We start from the raw sequence: 20,597 nt of genomic DNA on the forward strand, positions 1-20,597 counted from the left end.
GTGTGTGTGTGTGTGTGTGTGTGTGTATGTGTGTGTGTGTGTGTGTGTGTACATACTACATTTTGTGTTGACAATTCTCAGCTTTCAGTTACTGCAAAAATTCCAGTCAAAGTTGTAAAATTTTTAGTTGAGTTTTGGTTTAGTTTTAGTTTATTTCAAACATGTAAACAAAACAAAACCAAAAATGATAACAAAAAGTGATAACAAAATTAACATATTTGAAAAGGAATGGGAAGAAATACAAAACCTATTTAATCCCACCCTTCTCCGAAGCTTATTGACAAAAAAATAAAAAATTCTTCTTTTTCCTTATTCTAAGTTACAATTTCATAAAAACTAAAACAACAATCTGTTTACGATTTAATATAATACCAGAATATATTCACAAACGTAAATGTACATGCTGTGTTTATGCATACACACATAAAATAAAATCCATTTCCCATTGACTTCAGACAAAAGACAAAAATAACACATTATACGTCCACCAAAATTGCCAAAATGTTCTTAATTTTTTTTTTCAAATTAGGTTATTTTTACTATAAACATAGAAAAATCTCTTACTCAAAAGTTGAATTCCAGCTGTGGTTTTAGTGGATCTGAAACTGAGCTGTGGTTTCTGACAGAACCCAAGATCTTACCTCAAAATAGTAGCTATATGTGCTGCCAACAACCAACTTCAAGGGTGAATCAAACTGAACTTCTTCAAATAACCAAATACATTTGATTTCTTTCCATCTTTGCCTTTCCTCCAACGCTCTTGCTTTACATAAAGGATGAGGTCAACTTGGACCTCCCAAAGTGACAGACAGCTGCTGCTGCTGAAGAAAATCACAGAACTGGTTTAGTTTCTTAATGCTTAGAGGATACACCAGTTGAATAGTTGAACAATTTAAAACAACTTTAAGGAAAGTGCTTCATTTCTCTTTTTTGTTTCACCACTTAGAATACAATTATAATTTACCTTTCAGTTGTCACCTTTAAATGCACAAATTCAAACCCTTTCCAAAGTTTTGTTAGGATGTGAAATCTAGATGTAAAGTTGAGTTAGGCAATGAACCAAAACTATGCAAAACATCAGTTTTATTTTAGCGGGTTAGAAAGAGTTGTTTGTCTCTCTGTTGCTTCTGGCCAACACTCTGTGGTTTAGAGATTTTCTTCAGCAGCATAATCCTATAACACAAACCAAATAGCTCATTATTTGGAACAAAAGCTGAGGCTCAGCCCAAACAGAGAGCTATAATCCACCAAATGAACACTGGTGGCCATCAGTGTAGCAAAACTGGTTTTTCCCCACATCTTTGAAGTCAGAAGTCTTTCACTTTCACTAAAGGACAACTTAGAGTCACCGAATAACCTAACATGCATGTTTTTGGTTTGTGGGGAGAAACCAAAGCAGAGAACATGCAACCTGTGTGCAACTTGTGAGCTTCTTACTGTGAAGTGACAGCTTCAAAACTTTCTATTGGTTTATGAATTTATTTGAACAGCTCCACTTAAATCGTGTGGAGGATTTTCTAAAAATGATGGTGGACTCAAGAATGAAAGTCAATGGTCTTCGGTGTCAATTTATTTGAAGAAAAAATAAATAAATGAAGGGAATAAGACAATGAAACAGCAGGATTAGATGCCATTTAGCAGGCCGCAGGTCTTGACAGAGCTCAGTGAGTTTTGTCAGGACCTGCGGCCCGGTCCAAACAAAGCTTAGGGTTTGTATAACCTTGGGGCTCGTGATTCATGAAGACAAGCCTTTCAGCCTCTTGGAAGCTGTCATGATCAGAGTATGCATGAACCCCTGAGCCTTAGAGCTAATGTGACCCGGGTTTGCCAGATTACCCAGAACAAAAGGTTTTTGTTATCCAGCTGTCAAGATGAAACATCTGGATTAATGTTTTGTTTTTTTGCATTTAGGACAAACGTATTTTATGTAATTTTTCATCCACAACAAAATATGCATGCTTTAAAACACTGATATTTTTGTATGATGCAGATAGCCCACATTGTTGCAGTGTTACAAGAAAGTTGCACGTTCAACTCCAGGCTGTGAACTTGCATGTTTAGGTGCACATGCATTTTCTTCCATATCTAAGGCCATATAGTTTAGCTGGCTATCCTCTAGGGGTGAGAATGAATGGTTATTTGTTGCTCTGTGATGGATTGGTGACCCCTCATGCGCCGCACTCTACATTTTGCCCTATCATAGACAGACACGTCCTTTCCCACAACCCCAAACAGAAACAAAATAATAAATGGTTTATCCTTGATTTTGCAAAACCAACCTTAATAATTCCTCTGAGCCATATTGATCATTTGTTCTTTCACATTAATGTGACTGCCCTGTAAATTAAAATACTGGGTTACAGGAAATCTCAAAGCTAAATGACAAAACAAAATCTTCCTTACTTTCATAAATATGACTCATATCAGCCTTTCCACATTAGAACAAAATAATAATTTGAAAGTTTTTCCTCCTAGCAGGGGAGGGGTGGGTTTGAATGGTGCTGTCATCTGCATGGCAGTTCTTTCAACCCGATGGCAGGTTAGGACAAGTGTTATGAGTTTTATTCAAAGAGTACAACATCATATTAGTAACTTCATTGTTGAGTTTTGACAATAACAGGACTTGGTTTGAATTAGAAAAACATCTTGGTCAAATATTCTTCAAACACATTTCCGTTGTTCCCTGAGAGTACAAATGACTCACGCAGCCATTTTTGGAGTCAAATAATCTAATCAAAAACACAGCCAGGTGTGTTATTACAAACTTATATGTGTGACATTTTATGCTTCAAAATCTAACAACCCTGAACATTTTTTTCTTGGAAATAAAGAAGTTTCACTGGATGGAGCAAAAAATATTGCTGTGCATTTTATTCCATAAAACAGGAATATTGTGTATTTTCCAGACACATGGTTCAATTCTATACCACRGTSATGTTRCCTTCTGTTGTTGTAAAAATTCTGCATWYATCAAAAATAAATTTGACTTTGCATCATATACAAATTGGCCACGGTCTCTTTAATAACCCACTGTTTCTGACACTGCCACTTCAGCACATCTCCACAACAATGCCTCGGGAGCRGGAGCTCGGCTGGGAGGAGCTTTGTGTAAATAGGCGGTGCTTTGTACCAATACACATTTGGCAGCTCCACATGGCTACCRGGAGATTCAGGGATTTCTCCAACATGCATGAATGTGTCAAAGCAACACTCTGGGTATGTTTTCRATGAGGTAATGACATTATGATTTAAAGCTCAAAAACGTTGCATAATACCCACCCTTTAATAATAATTTGCCAGGTGTATTTTTAGTTGGTCTTTATCTCTGTTTATTGTTGAAAATCTAGTGAGAAAATGTTCATGTTTGCTGAATGATTAATACCCCTGTGTGTGTTTTATTAAGACATCTTTTAATACCTTTTGTCCGTTGTGATTTTCTGCAGCAAGGCGTCCAACTCACCAGCTGTTCATTTTATGACCATTTCTGCCAAATTCCAAGAAACTACCGTCTCCACCGATGWTCCACATAAAGAATGAATTCCTGTGAGAGTGCGTGTTTGTTCAGCACCACAGCATCGGTCCCTGGTAATGCCCCTGGATGTAGAAAAGTCCAAATAAAAAGTTTTTTCATTCAAAACAATGCAAAACAGACTCAATTTCTGCCTTTTTTGTTATATTTTCATGTTAATTCATGAGGATTGTTTTTAAAAATAACTTTTATTTTAAATGAGGGGTGTTGTTTTCATCTAAACATGTAAAAAAATGTAACCGTGACAGGAAAATAAGGTTCACTGTAATACAACAGACGTGTCAGATGTTTGCAACAGAGGAAAACCCTGCCCTTTGTCTATAAAAAAGTGTCAGAGTGCAAACCTTTTCATCCACTTGTTTGTGTTTGCACAGGTGCAGCAGGTCAGGACTGTCACCTGAGTGAGTCCTATATTAATCAGCTTCGGCCCTTATGACGAAAACACACTAATGATTACGGAAAACTGTTCAAGAGGGGTGATCCTAGTGATGCTAGAAGATCCTCACACAAAGTACAGCAAATAAAAGTACATCTTTTCTGTGATGCTTTTGGACATTTATGTCACATAAAAAAGGGGAAACTCAACTCTTCAAACTTAAATGTTTGTCTCAATTTCTAGAAGATTTTAGAGCAAACTGCTGTTCATAGTTGCCCAATATGCTTTTAGAAGCTCTACTCACCTCTCGGCTCCTGATGAATCTGCTGTCCTGCTTCTCCCCCTACTGAGCTCCTGTGGAATTTCACTCATAAGGACCAAAGAGGCAAGTAAATGATTTTAGTTGWTCAAAGAGAAAATGTACTGATAATTACAGCCACAAATGCCACCAATGTGCTCATRAGTGAATGAGAATGTAAGGAGAAAATTGCAGCAAAACAAACATTAAATAGCTATATCATGGGGAAAAAAAACAATGTCAACAATAAAAGCAAATGTGAAAATGTTGTCCATTCCCTGTCTATTGTTTTCAAAAAAAAAATGTTTTCAGATGTGCCCTTGGTTTCCTAAAAAAATAATGAAAGTAAAAACTGCAACTGGTGCAAAACATTCAAACAGCAGCTGTCACTTTCTGAATGATATATTCTTACCCAAAATGTGAACACACACAAAAAAATGTAAAGAATATACCTACTTTCTATGCTTTTTTAGCCTTAATATTAAAGAAAATAAAAATAAAATCAGGAAAAACATATTGGAGTCAGTGTTTGGGTCGAATTAAGATTAACATTGTGCATCTTGTCACTGGGTTACATGTTGCTTATTGATTACAGTTTAATATCAGCAAATCTATTATCTTCTGTGCTTTTTTTTCATTCTGTACTACTTTGTTTCCAAACTGATTACAATGCGCAATTCTCATGTCACAAAAATAAAAGAAAACCATGTATTTCACAATGGAAAACTGTACAGTGGTTTATTTATTACTGCACCGTTCGTGGTCATAAAGCCTAAACAATATACACGCTTGCAGAGTTATGAAACGGATTAAATATTTACAAGTAAGAGTATATTATTATTATTATTATTATTATTATTATTATTATTATTATTATTATTATTATTATTATTATTATTATTATTATTATTATTATTATTATTATTATTATTATTATTATTATTAGTGAGGCAATTTAAAGAACGACTTTTACAGAAAAGTAATTTCTATACGATTTATCAAATATCGATCCGTCGAAAAGTTGCGGCTCGGCGTGGCTCCGCCCACCCCCGCTCAAACCGGAAGTTTAGCTGTTGTTGTCACACTGGAAGAAAATGGCTGCTGCTCCGACTTTTTTTCAATGAAGACACTGATATTTCAATTTCATTTTGTTTCCTTGCGTCGGGACAACTGTCGACCGCTATGCAACCTCGAAGGCAAGTGGGAGCAGTTTGTTGAGACTGACGTCGCTGTGTCTGGTCGTGTCCCGGACGACGTAGGACCGCAACAATGTAGCTTGAACTTCCAGCTTTCCCCACTCGAGATGGTTAGCTGCGTTAGCCTTCACGGTCAGACATCACCGAGCTTGTTGCTGTTTAAGCCTCTCTCTGAACTGAGCTCACACATTAGAGTTTCATTCGGCACGTTTGCACAAATTTCTTGACACCGGTATAGTTTCTGTGTGTATTTAGGCCAATTTTAATCACGAATAAAGGATGGAACAACTTGGATAAAACATTTGGCTTGTTAGTTCTAATAGTTGTTTGTTTGTGGCATATGATTGATTGCCAGCCACACTATTTGCCATCAGCGTTGTCTAATCAACCTGCCAGACACTCCTGAGTGTATTTTTCTTTTTTAATTTTGTCACGTAAGTTTATTTTGTCCAGCTGCTTGAGTGTATCTGCTGTGTTTTGTTGTGCAGGGTGTGAATGGTCACTGTAAGAAGGTGACAGTGTGGGGCAGAAAGGACAGCATCTTATACTGTCACTCGCCTTGCAGCTGGCAGTGGACCACAATGGTAAATAAACTATCTTCTAGTTTATTCACCTTCAACTATTTAGCTTATTTGTACAGAAATAACTCTATAAATTAATCCATGTCAGAGAAAACCCAAGCATAATCTGTTCTTTGTTAGATTATCTTTATATTTGAGTAATCAGTTTTGTTTTTCTGCCCCAAAGCAACAAGTTTTGGAATATGCATTGGATCGAGCTGAGGTAAAATCTTTTGTCTTTGTAGAATAACATGTTAGTAACATATTGAGTGTGTTGCAAGATGAGTTACACCCATAACACCCCCCATCGTTTTTTAATTGTCGCACAGTACATTGTTGAAAGTGCTCGACAACGACCAGCCAAAAGAAGAATTTCATCTGGCGGGAGGAAGAGTTTGTATCAGAAACTCTATGAGCTGTATATTGAAGAATGTGAAAAAGAACCAGAGTTAAAGGTTGGTTCTCTTTCAGCTTTGATCTTATCTACAAATTATTTTTTTACTTGAACTACTGATTGTTCAATGGTTACACAAATAATTGATCATTTTATAGCACGGTTGTTTTCTAATCAGCTTTTAGAGCTTTTAAAAAGCTCCATAATTGCAATTCCATAATGTCTTCATTGAATTGGGCAGCTAAATGTTGAAGGTTAAATRTCTCAGAGTAAACAAGCAAAACTACTAATAGTAAAAATACTTTAGAAATGTGACTTTTTTTGTCACATCATTTATTAAACTTTAATAAAAATATGTCAAATGATTATTCAAAAATATTGCAGTTTAATTACATGTGCTTAGGCAATTGTGTTGTGTGACAGGACTGGTATTTTTGCTGATTTTTATTCACGCACAAATCATTTATCACTCTATTRAAACATTTCATTTGTTATGATAATTAATGAAGAAATAGCTTGTTTTACACTTTTCAAGATTGCATTTTGTTKTACAATGTTGTGCCTAAATGATGGGCTCAAGTTATAAAGAGCTACGTTTGTTATGTCTTTCTGAAGAATTTGAGGAGAAATGTGAATCTACTGGAGAAGCTGGTGTCTCAGGAGTCTCTGTCGTGTCTGGTTGTCAACTTGTACCCTGGGAATGAAGGCTATTCGTTAATGCTCAGGGGCAAAAATGGATCTGGTAACAGCAGTTAAACACCATCGTTTTGTTTCTCTCGTCCGTTTCACACAGTTGTCTCATCTGTAAAGTTTCTGCTTGTGTTTCTGTCTAGATTCTGAAACCATCCGTCTGCCRTATGAAGAAAGAGAGCTTCTGGAGTACCTGGATGCTGAGGAGTTACCTCCCATTCTCGTGGATCTGTTGGAGAAATCACAAGTATGTTTCTAAAGTGACCTTCGTCTGTAGTAACATAGTGGACATAAAGGGCAAAGTATTCACAAAGTTTTTCATTATTTATATCAATGTGTGGCTCATGATGAGAACAATCCTTACAGTTTTAGTTCTTTATAGTAAAATAACTATTTGTGTTTTGCTTTGTAATTTGGTATTTATAACCATTTGGTTGTTGATGTATTCTATATATTGTGTGTCAGGTGAACATCTTCCACTGTGGCTGTGTAATAGTAGAAGTAAGAGACTACAGGCAAGCTGGTAATACCAAGATTCCCACCTATCAGAGCAGGCACGTCCTGCTACGGCCAACCATGCAGGTAAAGTATGCAGAGTGGGATGATATAATTAAGTGCTTGATAAGGTGTTAAACTACTGGGAGTTAATAAATGAGCCAAAACTGAAGTCCTGCAGCATTCAAGCCTTTTTTCTTTCTTTTTGGACTATTTGCATTGTGGCTGAGCACCTGCCTTCATTTTGAATGTGTTTTTGTTTCATTCATTCATTTTATTATCCAAGAAATAATTGAAAAAAAAAAAAAAAACATGTTTGCTCTGCAGACGCTAATCTGTGACGTCCATGCCATGACCAGTGACCACCACAAGTGGACACAGGTAAAGTATTATGTTCAGTATCAAATAAATCCTAAATGGTTGGATAATTTAAGAACAGTTCTGCTGCTTACTGTGCTGCACATCATTTACACACAGCTGCTTTTTCTTACATGCATGCTCTCTAATCAGTTTCAATTATTTTTATTTTAATGCTCAGTTGTCAGTAAAATAAAATACACATTTAAAAACTAATTTCTGACTAAATACCATCACACTGAACACAGTTTATTTATATATCTATATAAATGCAAAAGTTGGCACAGAATTCCACAATTAGCATACTAAGATTATTCAGCTTGTTTTACTTACTGACTTTTTTGTAACATGCTTTAGTTTGTTTTATTTGTGCTGTTATGGTCAGTTCTGCAAAGTGAAGCTTGTTATGGCAGCTTTTATTGTTGGTTCGAGGTTTTCAATTGCTGTGAAACTGAGGGTTTCTCAACGGAATAACTGCTGTGGATCCTTAGCTCCTGAAGTTGTACAGATGTTTGTGAATCTCCTTCCTGTCAGAGTTAAAGTTATTTTTGGGCTGCTCGTTTAGATTGATGTGTTCAGTTAAAATGTAAATGTTTCAATTATATTATTTGTACAATACTCAGTTTATGCCATGCAAGAATTTTTAAGTTACATATTACAAAAAAAAAAATAGAATAACATTGCATGCAACATTTGTTTTTAGGACAGTATATATTTATGTTTTATATATTTTTTTCTGCATAAATGTGCAGGTTAGGATTTAATGTCCTCACATCTTTTCATTGTATTTTTGATCCTTGTGAGAAATAAAAACATTAAAACATCCTCGTCTACATTCCCTTCAGTCAGTCATGCGTTAACTCAGAGCAGAGTTATCTAGATTCATTCAGAACTAGTTTTTCCTAAGTCTAAGTTGTTTTTTTATCCGAGTCATTTTGGGACTCATTTCGATGTTTTTTCTCCTTTTCTTCATTGCTCCAGGATGACAAATTGCAGCTGGAGAGTCAGTTGATTTTGGCTACAGCTGAACCTCTGTGCCTGGACCCCTCCATTTCTGTTACTTGCACAGCCAACCGCCTGCTCTACAACAAACAGAAAATGAACACTCACTCCATGAAACGGTACTGAATGTGCTCGTCACTGTTGGCCTGAGCTCAGTTTAAGTTTAGTCATACTATTTTTTTTTATGGAAATGGAAAACATTAAAAGAGAAGCTTGGTGTTGAGTGTTTAAAAAAAAGGGAAATTAAGCAAACTGTTTATCCAACACATGCTTGTTTGTTTGCATTTTAGGTGTTTTAAGAGAAACTCTCAAGCTGCACTGAACAGGCAGCAGGAGTTGTCGCATCTGCCTGTGCCACCACAGCTACGACTTTACGACTACCTACAGAGGAGGAAGGAGAGGAAGCCTGCACCTGTAGACCTCAAGATCTCAAAGGTTGGAAACGTAAGTAGTCAACATTCACACACGGGGCTAAAAGTTTGTAAACGCCAAAGTGTTGAGCCGCCAGTCATGATAAGCCTGTGAATAAACCYGTCACAATCACAAATTTTGCTAGATGATAAATTGTCTCAGAAATTATTGCGATAAACGATAACATTTTTAGGAGACCACTTTAATATAACACAACAAAAGCTACTGAAGCCGTAAAATGACTACCTTCCTCTGGCTTTGTAAAATAATGGTTAGAAAAGAGGGAGACACAAAGAAAACAAGCAGCCAAATGAAAATGATCGACCTTTTCATTTATCATGCGATAAATTGATTTATTTCTTATTGTGACAGGCCTATCTGTGAAGTTTTTCCAAATTAAATAAAAATATAAACAAAGTAGGGCTGTGAAATGATTAATATTTTTAATCTGATTAATCCCAAAGTAGCTGTGAATTAATCATGATTAATCTTAAATTTAATATACATTTCTATTGCATATTGATAAAATTAATTACTTGAGTTATTAATTAGTTTTTAATGTTTTTATTTAGAAAACAAAATTGATTCTTAGACATGATTTTTAAAATATAAAACAGGACCTAAAAATGCTCCAACATTCACACTGCAGGCAAATTCGACCCAAATCCGATTTTTTTTGACCCATCTGACTCATCCGATTTTTTTATGACAGTCTGAACGAGACAAATCCGATTTTTTCAAATCCGACCCAGGCCGTTTCAGTATGTGGTTTTAAATCGGATACATATCTGATGTTTTCAAAGTGACTGCAGTGTGAGCGCTCATGTCACATTCATCTGACTTTTTCATCAGGAGGAGGGGCTGAAGGACCGATAAGACACTAACCTCAAGTCTCGCTGTTTAAATCTGTAGCTCCATGTGTTTACAGCTCCAAAACACAAGTCCAGTTGTTTCATCTTTTTACTTTTCATTTTCCGCGTAGATAGTATGATAATAATGATGTCCAGCCTGGGTCGCGGAGAGTATCGATCCTAAAGTTAGCTACTCGGTCGATACTTTTTTCCAGCTCGTAGTTTCGTTAAAAAAAAAAAGCTTCACTGAAGCATCCTGGTCAGAAGCAGGTTCAGATATAAACACTAAAGAAGCATGTCAGATAATTATTTAATCGGCTCTGATTAAACAACAACTTCAGATTTGATGCGCAAAATGTAGCATCCATGCTAGCTCTGTAAACAAACAAGCCGGCTGATGAGACGTCACGTCTTTTACTGCGCATGCGTGTCACATCAGTGCTGTGTAGCGTTCACACACGGGTCTGATACAGGTCACATTTAAAATGTAATGTGAACGTTCACACAAAAAGATCAGATTTTTTCAAAAAATCGGAACTGAGCATTAAGACCTGCAGTGTGAACGTAGCCATAGTTGAGTCAGTTAAATTTTGTGCAGAATAATGAGGTTAAATCAGGAATTCAAAGATTTTTATTCCCAATGAGTACTACATGAGGACTGAAAGATAGATACTAAGGTCACAGTTGTCAGCAAAACATAAATAAATAAAATAAAATAAGCCATAAGAAGACAAAAAGAAAAAAACTGTACATAATGTGTTACACGTGGAGTTTTTTTTTTTTATTATCTTATTTATTTAACCTTTATTTATCCAGATTAACTGTTTGAAAACCACTTCTCATTTACAAACATGACCTGGCATGCACTGAGTGCATTGCAATATACAAACCTACAGCAAAGTGAATGTAAATTTTAATCATGATTAAGATTTTTAATCTATGCCCATGCAGCACTAAAATTAATCAGAGTTAATCCGATTAATTTCACAGCCCTAAAACAAAGGGATGTCTTATTAGAAAATGTTTTGTATTTTTGTTCACTTGATTGCTTTTTTAATCCCCTTTTTCCCTCCTTCCCTRTCATCCTTACAACCTTTCCAGTGTGTCGACATGTGGAAGCAGAACAACTGCCAACTAACTGTACCAAAGGAGATTGATGTAAGTAAAACTAAATATTTTGTAGTCTGGCTGTTCGAACGTGACACGTAGCAAACCCTTCTGCCATTTCTCTCTAGGTGGAAAAGTATGCTGTTGTTGAGAAATCTTTGCAGCTGGAAGACTCTCAGCCCACTACTGTGATCTGGCCTGCTGAGGTGGGTTTGGTAGGAGCCAGCTTACACCCCTGAGGGTACAGATCAGTGATTGCTGTCAGAAATAAATTTTTCAAAGAAATATGCAATAATCCGATAGAAAGTAAGTGAATTCTTTGATTTGCTACTTTCAAAATGACGTTTTAATGTACATAAAAGTGAACAGATAGAGAAATGAACTACAAACTGCAGAAAAATGTGGAACAGTTTAAATTTCACACCTGCTTCYACTATTCTGAATAAAAGACCCAAGTGGATTGTCTATAAACCATGTCAGGCACATTGTTTCTGATTTTTTTCCTCATAATTTCAACATACTTCATCTTTTTGGAAAGGCACTGAAGTAGAAATAATATACAGATGTTGATCCCTAAAATTCTCWGTACTAAAACAGTCAAGTTCTCAAAACAGTGATACTAAACTGAGCCTGAATTCTTATTATACATTTGTTACCTTTTTAAGGCAAAAACAGCAGTTTTCAAACTCTAACCTTCCCTTTTGTTTTCTTTTATTAAATTTGAACATAAATTTAAAAACTTAACCTTCTCACTGGGTTCCACAGAGYAGGATGGTGGAGGATGATGTGTTTATTTACTAGCTTGATATTTCGGGGGTGAAAAAAACAGCTAGTTTCTTTTGTTTGTGTAGGAAGTTATAGATGACTACACGTTCGAGTGCGAAGTGGGAGGCCAAGCTCAAAAGACGAAGGTTTCCATCATCCAGTCAATGGGAGACCCGCTGGTGTACGGGAAGATCTGCTGTGCGAAAGACAGAAGAGCAGAGGAGGACGGAGCAGACCTAAAGCTCATACATCCGCCGTAAGAACCATCAAGACTAATTTACCATTCCTGATGGAGCTTAAAGCACTGCTTTAAATTTGTTTTTCTCTCCTTTATTGTATTTAGTTTCCTCATTGGGTCAAAGATAGACGCAGAGAGGTGAGTCATTTTTGGCCTTTTGTTCACATGCTGATATTTTTCAGCTGTTTTTAATGTAYATGTTTGCAGTCCGTTAAGAAAGCATGATGTGCCTTTTTCATCTGTTTCATAGGTTTCTTACTCAGTACAAAGAAGTGTATGAGAGAGATGTAAAGTGTGAGGTCAAGATGTCCCACCACTCAGGCAGTGTGGGGCACTGCCTGAGTCCCTCCCCCAGCAAAGATGAGGTAAGTWCCTGTCTACCTAGTTCTTCAGCTTGGTTAAAACAGATTCAGCTGCCATGAGATTAATGAATGTCTTTATTGTGGTTTGCTGTGGTGTCGTCTGCAGGGTGATGGTGCGTCTCCACTCGTGCAGACGTCTGTATTGGGAAAAGGAGTGAGACATCGGCCTCCTCCCATTAAACTGCCTTCTGGATCGGGCAGCAGTTCCTCAGGTACAGTTTAAGAAGTGCAATGGTTTCAAATGAGTCACTAATGCTGCAGAGTTGCAGAAAGAAAAAAAGTTACAAAGACTCTGGTTTCTAAGCTGCAGCAAAGGTTTTCAAATTGAAAAAATAACATTTAGGTTTTATGTAGTGGGTAAGTTTGGCAAAGAAAGAGTGAGTGTTTTTTGTTAACAAAACAGACGGTACGATATCCTCATACACAAATACACATACACAAAGATACCAAGTACATTTGTCCTTAAGGGGTTTACATCCACGGTTCTTTGATCTAACACTGCATAATTATGACCGTTTTAAATATTATTTCAGGTAATCCATATAGTTCACAAACTACCAGTGGTCTACTTAAGTGTCCTACGCCGCCGCCGCCTCCAGCCAAAAGCCAGTCTCTGAACAGGAAGCACTCCATGGAGCTGGGCCAGATGGGCCTGCTGTCGCCTGCCTCCCTTTCCCCAATGGGATCCACACAGAGTGAGTACAGCCAAGTCTGACTAACTCTTGGGCTTACAAGGAGCCGTTGGACTGTCTTTACTGTCAGCTTCCAAGTTCTCCAGATGTTGGTTTTTTTGGGGAGACAACTGCTGATGAATTACCCTGACAAGAGTCCAGGTGTTGAAATATGGAAAAACATGGAAATGAGCATAAAGCTTTAGGGATGTCACAAAATGAGCATTTATAGTTCCAGAGAAGCTCAGAGCTTGTTTTGACCAACTTTCCACTTCTTAGGATCGGGAACCCCCAAGCCTTCTACTCCCACGCCCACCAACACGCCATGCTCAACCCCGCATCCCACCGACTCCCTCTCTACTCCCCTCTCGTTGACCCCGACCCCGTCGGATCCCGCCATGGTTCAAAGCCAATCGCAGCCTCCGCTCCTCACACCTTTCCCCCAGCAGCAGCTGGCTCTAAGCCAGCCCCTTCCTGTCATGACCATCCCCCTGCCCACCATGGTTACATCCATCACCACAGGGACCAGCTCGACGCAGGTCATGGCCAACGCACCAGGACTGAACTTCATCAATGTGGTCAGCTCTGTTTGGTACGAAAAGAGATCATCTCTGATAGCACCATGTCACTTTTTAGTAATATGCTTTTTTTATTTCATGGTGATTTGTTTCTGTTCTGCAGCAGTCCTCAAACTTTAATGAGTGGTTCCAGCCCCATGCTGGGTCCGGGGCTGAACCTGAGTGGAATCCTGCCTTCTGCGGGGTTGATGCCCACCATGCAGTCTGCAGCTCAGACAGGTAAATCTTTCTGGATTGATTTTGTACGAAACAAGAACTGATGTTTGGCATCCTTCTTACGTTTTAGGATTGCCAAAATCAGTAAAATTTAAGAGACTACACCAAAATAACTTAGATGTGTCACACTTTTTTTCTGTTTTTTTGGTCTGTTTTAATTGCATCATTATTAGGGTTGGGCTGTATTGATTTTTTTTTCATACCGACACCTTAGATCATATTACTGCAGCAGGACGGAGCAGCATGTGAGGGATGTATGATCTGTGTTGTTTCTCCTGCTCTTGCCGCCGAACTTTATTCAACTTCACATCTTTTTAATTTTTTTCTTCCTGTAGATTTTTTTTTTTGACACCTTTCAAAATTTTTTGGCCTCTGTCAGAAAGGAGGTCACGGACCTATATGTTTTTTCAGCTCAAGAGAAAGATAAGACCAATGGGGGATTGAGCTGTTTGTTTCCCATGAGAGTACCATGTTTCCTTCTGCCTGCCACTGCAACAAATAGAGTGGTCATGTTCAGGGGAAAAAAAGTTGTGTATACTATTTATCTTAACTCCGGTTTTATTTAACCTATCAAAACTATTTAAAAACTGGTGTATAGTTTGAAGTCTCTACTTTTACACAAATTGAAACAGAATTTTAAAAAAGTTATATGACTAGGCTCCAAAGGGTTAATATACAGTCATAATTTTTAAATACCGTCACCGTATTTCAAAACCACAATACTGTCATACCACCCAAGCCAAATAAAAATGATGTCTTACGTGGAAAACCTTCAGAAACGTCTAAAACCTCGAGTTTGAGCCTACAAGAAGAAACAATATATCTACCATTCAAGTAAAAGAAGTCACAAGTTTCTGTGTTAAGTTTTTCATTATGATGTGGGGTTTATGTAACTCTTTTGTGTTGCAGGGAGCCCCTTTGGTCTAAACAGCAGTGCTGGGTTAAGACCACTAAACCTACTACAGGTACGCCTCTGTTAAAGAGCATGCTCTTAGTATTTGTCTGGTATAAAGAGTCTGTTTTGTATTTAGCAGTGCTACCACATGATGTTTAAATTAAGAGCACAGTTTCAGTTTTCTAATACATCATTCACTCGTTCACCTCATTACATAGCCAATGCATTGAGCACTAATTGTAAAAGCACTTGCAGGGATCGTTTCTAGCTGATGCCTGACTTGAATGTAACTATTCATTGTAACGTTATTCTCTACATGCAGCATAAGCTTTTGAAAGTGAAATAGTCACAGAAGTAAACAAATAAATCTGAGAGTAGCTGGAGCTTTTACTAAGAATATTCATTTTAAACTTTTTGGTAGTTCTGATTGTCTGGTAGTGAAAGAAATCCATGATCAGCTCCTTTTAACTCTCCTGTTTCTTTCCTTCTCTTCTTCCCATTATATGTACATAATGTCTTTTCCTCCTCCCTTCCTCCTACCCTCTGTTCATCCTCACCTCCTTGTGTTTTACTCCCTCACTTTGTGTTCCTTGGTATGTCCATGCTGTTTATCTGCAGATCCCCACTGGTCCTTACATTTTTAACTCTCTGCAGCAGCAGCAGCTGTCCCAGTTCTCCCCTCAACAGAGTCAGTCAGCCACATCCAGTCCTCAACAGCAGGGGGAGACGGTGAGGCACTCACTTGCAACTTCATGCATTAAAGACTACACTCAGAAGAAAATAGTTTTAGATTTTAATTTTTTTAATTTGAAAATAGACTATTTAGTAGTTTTTTGTGCATGCACATAGTGGAACCTAACTTTTCCAGGTCACAGGTTATTGAATATAAACAAAGAGCTTTAGCTGGAAAYGCCATTGAGCAGATTTAACAGGTTAAAAAAAACTTTTCTAGCTTAAAGAAATGTATGAAAATTCTTATCTATGATCTTAAAGTAAAATTTAACACAAATCAGTTTAGTGCAAATACATCAGGTCTGTATAACAGTGTAAGTTGACCAGTTGAATTTGTTTGGGTTCCAGTGTTTAGATCATCAAAAATGTGAGCGTGGCTGCTTCGCACATGCACATTTGTAACTATTTTTAACTACAAAATGGTCTTATTATGTCATAGAAAAAGTGAGCTGAGCAAATCAACTGTAACTTTTAAAATGTTGAAACAAGAAGACTTTTAGTTGCACATGTTAAAATTTCAGTTATTGTAGCAAATTATAAACTTAGCATCATGTTTGAAACTTGATCCTGTGCATTTTGCATTTTATTGGAGATTGGAGTCTGTAATAACTGGGTCTAAACTTTTTGTTTGTTTGTTTTTCTGAGCAGCTTTTGGTCCATTCAGTCCACTCATTAATCCAGTTGCTTTAATTTTATGGCTGATCATTGTCCCAGGTCAGATTCACTAAAGAAAAGAAATATTTAGAAAAAGAAACTGATCCAAAAAAAAAAACAAACAAACAAAAAAAATAAAAAACAGATGACTGAAACGTATTGAAAAGCAGCACAGCTTTAGAACCAGAATCTGAAAGTATTTAAATGACCTAACTGGCTCAGTCTTACATAAAAACAAGTTGAATAATTAAAGGGAAAAGTCCAACAGCAGTGTGTTTTCATTCAGCACATATTTGACTCAGTGTGTGGTCCTGTTGTTGTCTTGTGTTACTTTGTGACWTCTTTTTCAGAGTGACCAAGGGTCAGATCAAAGTTTAGGAAACCAGCAAACTGCTGTCATCAACCTCGGGGTGGGAGGCTTCATGTCTCCACAGGCAGCAGGTATGATCCACACTTATGTCAAAATCCACATTACAGCCACACATTTATTCCTCTGAACATTTAGTTTTTCATTCACTCCTTTAATCTGCTTTCTCACAAAGTGACATCATCTCACTGACTACCACTAATAAGATGAGATTCACTTATGTATTCACTATTGTACAAACTTTTCATAATTTCTGAGTCTGTAACTAAACATGATCATTTTGTTAAAGTTAGCTATTGTTCTTCTCAAAGGGACATTTAACAACTGACAGGAGAGACTCAACTTTCCTCCTCTTCTCTGCTACATTCTCTATTTTTCTTTTCTGTTTTTGTTTTTGCCCCCACCCTTTTTCTTTACCCTCTGTGCTTAAATTCCTCCCCCTGTTCCTTCACAACTTTTCTCATTTGTGCTTTTTGTCCATAATTTTCGGACTATTCCTACACTGTTTATGTTTTTGTCTTCTTTTGTTTTGTCTTGCTGTGTGGTTTTACCTTTCCYGAAACCTCCCGTTCTCCCCCTTCGTCCTGATCAACGTTCTCCTCTTCTGCTTATTTGCTCCTCATCCGTCACGCCATTCCTCCTTCTGCTTGTGTCCCTCTTGCCGTCACATCCTTCCCCCTGAGGCTCCCTTCCTCCCTCCTTCCCTCCCCTTAGTGCTGTCCCAGTTGGGCTGTGGGCTGGACGGGTCTGGGCCCCCGCTGCCTTCTCCAAGGCTTCAGCAGCAGCACCAGCCACAGATCCAAGTAATACAGCAACATTAACATTCATGTACACTTATGATGTACACGATTATGTGTATTATGCCAAATTTCCTAAATATTAAGGTGTTTTCTTCCAATTTTTGTATTTGTAGTAAATGCAAATCACACTTTAAATTCTACAGCATAGATTTTAAAATATAATAAACTGAGAATCGATTTTAGAAATATATTAAAATTTAAGACAGTCTTTTTTAAGTGAGCAATCATACTGATCTTAGTTTGGTGAATCAGGGAGAAATCCTTACGGGAAAGCTATGCTAATAGCTACCTAGCAAGAACTGTTTAAAGGGATCCATGATTAGTTGTAACATTAGACTTTATTTGATAAACATATATTTTAACTGTAAAATAAAGACTGTAAAAATACTGTAGGATGTTTAGTTTTTATAATTGTTAAACTAAAAGTTTAAAAATATATTACACGGACGGGGCCATTTTATTTACACACAAAGCATTCTGGGTAAATTATGACATGGATAGGGCCTTGGTGCAAGGCTGCTAGCGAACTATATCCACCCTGAAGGTTAATCTTGGACAATATCTGACGATTGGCTCTTTTAAATGAAACCAGAGAGCGTTGCATACATGTCAACCTCTTCGGACGTTTACCAGTATAAAAAGCCTCAAAAATCCGTAATTTTTGCTAAAAATCCGTACAACTCGCACTTGGGGGCAGGGGGCGGGGGGGGTGTCAGTTGCGCACAAGAAAGCACCCGCTGCGTAGCAGGAGGAGAGGAGAGCAGAGAAAGTTCAAAACTTATTTCTAGAGGCAGAACAGGTTGGAAGAAGGCTATTTGATGTTATTTAATGCTTTTTAAATCATCCTACAAGCTCTGGCATGTTAGATGAATTTGAAAATGAGGTTTTGAAAAAAATCCGTATGACTTGAAAAAATCCGTGAGATTGCTCTATACGTCCGTATACCTGCAAAATGACGTAAAATCCTTATAACTTACGGACAATCCGTACAAGTTGACATGTATGGCGTTGACAGAGAGGAGAAGGTAGAAATGACTCAGCTGTAACTGAAAATATGGATGGAGGACAACAGAGCTGCTTCATGGAAGAAGAACCTCAGCTTAGCCTGTTAGCCTTCGCGCTAATGCCAACGCTATATAGCCTTATACAGTATGTATTAGCTCTGCGCTAGCGCGACAAACAAGCTAAACTGAGGTCCTCCATCCATATTTTCAGTTACAGACTGAGTCATTTCTACCTTCTCCTCTCTGTCAACGCTCTCTGGTTTCATTTAAAAGAGTCGATCATCAGATATTGTCCAAGATTAACCTTCAGGGTGGATATAGCTCGCTAGCAGCCTCGCACCAAGGCCCTATCCATGTCATCATTTACCCAGAATGCTTTGTGTGTAAATAAAATGGCCCTGTAATATACTTTTAAACTTTTAGTTTAAAAATGATAAAAACTGACCATCCTACAGTATTTTTACAGTCTTTATTTTACAGTTAAAATATGTTTATTAAATAAAGTTTAATGTTAAAACTAATCATGGATCCCTTTAAGAGTAAAATGACAATATAAAACAAGTCAAACTTAAGAACTTCATACAGGTTTGAGTAAACACTGTATTTAGTGTTTTTATATTGGGTTTACTTTTCTAGACTACACGAGTGTTGCATTGTGTAGTTAATCTCGTCAGTGATCAGCTGTGCCACATTATTTTGCAGGTTGTTTGAAGATGATATGCRTTTCTGAAAAGATGAGAAGATTTTTATTAATGCAGAACGTAGACATATATACATAGACCAATTGTCTGATGGAGGTCACAATCAAATTTTTGCAAAAAACAAAGTTGTGCATTAAGATCTTTAATTTAGCGTTTACTCAAACTGTTTTGACGTTTATGAATTTGGGGCGTTTCATATGGTGAAAAAGTCATTATTCACCATGACTCACAAGCAGATTTATTCCTCTAAGAAATCCTTCCTCATTTTTCAAACAGGGATCACACTGATTGCTATGTACTGCATGTAAAATACTGGTAACTCCACACAGCCCCACTTAAAATACCCAATTATTTTGATTATTTAAAAGTGTAATCGAATTTTTAATTTTCATCTAAATCTGACTTTACCACATATTTTCCTATTCAGGAGCCACACCAGTTCATGTGTTGTATGTTTTGTTAGTTGATTTTTTTTTTTTTTTTTTTGATGAAGACCACAGTAGCTCCAGCGCTCCTAGCAGCACCAAAGCTTTCGGCACTTTCAAAGGCAGCAACTAACAGTGTGTCAAACTGGGAGGCAGGCATGTTTTACACAGATCTTAGCCATAGGATGGTAAATATTTTCATTGGCTCTGTCCTGTTGAAGGTTTCCTGGTTGCATCATGAAAGAAATGATAGGCTGTTCCACTGCAGGCATGAATTTTTTTTTCCTTTTAAAATTGTTGACTTCCTCTCTGAGCCGAAAGCACGGTTCCTAAGCTGCATGTTTGTTGTTTTTCGTATTTTTTTGCTGGGATCTCAGCCAATAATTTGTCTCCAGACAACACTGGTGCTGCTTGACTGCATCCTGCCTCACTCCCCAACACCTCCTCTCCCTCCCCTCTGCAAACCATTAACATCTTTCCTATATTTCTCTGCAAACCCTTCTTGTATGTTGTACATATCAGCCTTTAGTTCGGTTTCACTAACCCACACCACTGTGGCACAAAGTATTCTGAGGATGTAATTTGATTCCCATTTCAGTGAGGAAGTCCAGCATCTGTAATATTAACCATGCAAGATGTTAACTGATTGGAGTACTTTGGTGAAAATCTAATATGTTTTATCCTTGTTTTTATTGCACAGTTGCAATTCTTGCAGCACCAAATGCAGCAGCGAATGGCTATGGGAGCAGCAGCTCCTCCGGGGGGAGCACCACGGCAGCATACCGCCAGTCAACCAAGAAGTAAGAGGAAGAGGAGCACACCTCAGCCTCTCTCTAAGTCATAACAGACTGACCACACTAAAGCCCCTTCCCAGCTACACGAGGACATAAATATGATCTATACTGTGCTTTTTGTCTGCCTCA

The 20,597-nt window shown here is 37.5% G+C and overlaps 1 protein-coding gene across 4 annotated transcripts; it reads left to right on the forward strand.

The window, feature by feature from the left end:
* Window positions 1-5,887: 5,887 nt before the first annotated feature.
* On the forward strand, window positions 5,888-20,543 carry supt20 (SPT20 homolog, SAGA complex component). Of its 4 annotated transcripts, none has more exons than XM_014003286.1 (23): window positions 5,888-5,983; window positions 6,147-6,182; window positions 6,289-6,414; window positions 6,969-7,095; window positions 7,187-7,290; window positions 7,509-7,625; window positions 7,866-7,919; window positions 8,877-9,016; window positions 9,188-9,341; window positions 11,261-11,317; window positions 11,395-11,472; window positions 12,118-12,287; window positions 12,375-12,407; window positions 12,520-12,634; window positions 12,738-12,843; window positions 13,165-13,326; window positions 13,582-13,894; window positions 13,984-14,099; window positions 15,006-15,061; window positions 15,610-15,720; window positions 16,728-16,818; window positions 17,459-17,547; window positions 20,375-20,543. In XM_014003286.1, the coding sequence occupies exons 1-23, from the start codon at window positions 5,981-5,983 to the stop codon at window positions 20,516-20,518; spliced, it is 2,502 nt and encodes an 833-aa protein (XP_013858740.1). In that variant the 5' UTR covers window positions 5,888-5,980; the 3' UTR covers window positions 20,519-20,543. The 4 variants fall into 4 exon arrangements, with proteins under 4 accessions (XP_013858740.1, XP_013858742.1, XP_013858741.1 ...); XM_014003288.1 differs by having other exon boundaries at window positions 15,646-15,720; XM_014003287.1 differs by having other exon boundaries at window positions 13,987-14,099.
* Window positions 20,544-20,597: the final 54 nt, after the last annotated feature.

Source organism: Austrofundulus limnaeus, unplaced genomic scaffold, assembly GCF_001266775.1.
Source record: "Austrofundulus limnaeus strain Quisiro unplaced genomic scaffold, Austrofundulus_limnaeus-1.0 Scaffold17, whole genome shotgun sequence".
Classification (NCBI taxonomy): domain Eukaryota; kingdom Metazoa; phylum Chordata; class Actinopteri; order Cyprinodontiformes; family Rivulidae; genus Austrofundulus; species Austrofundulus limnaeus.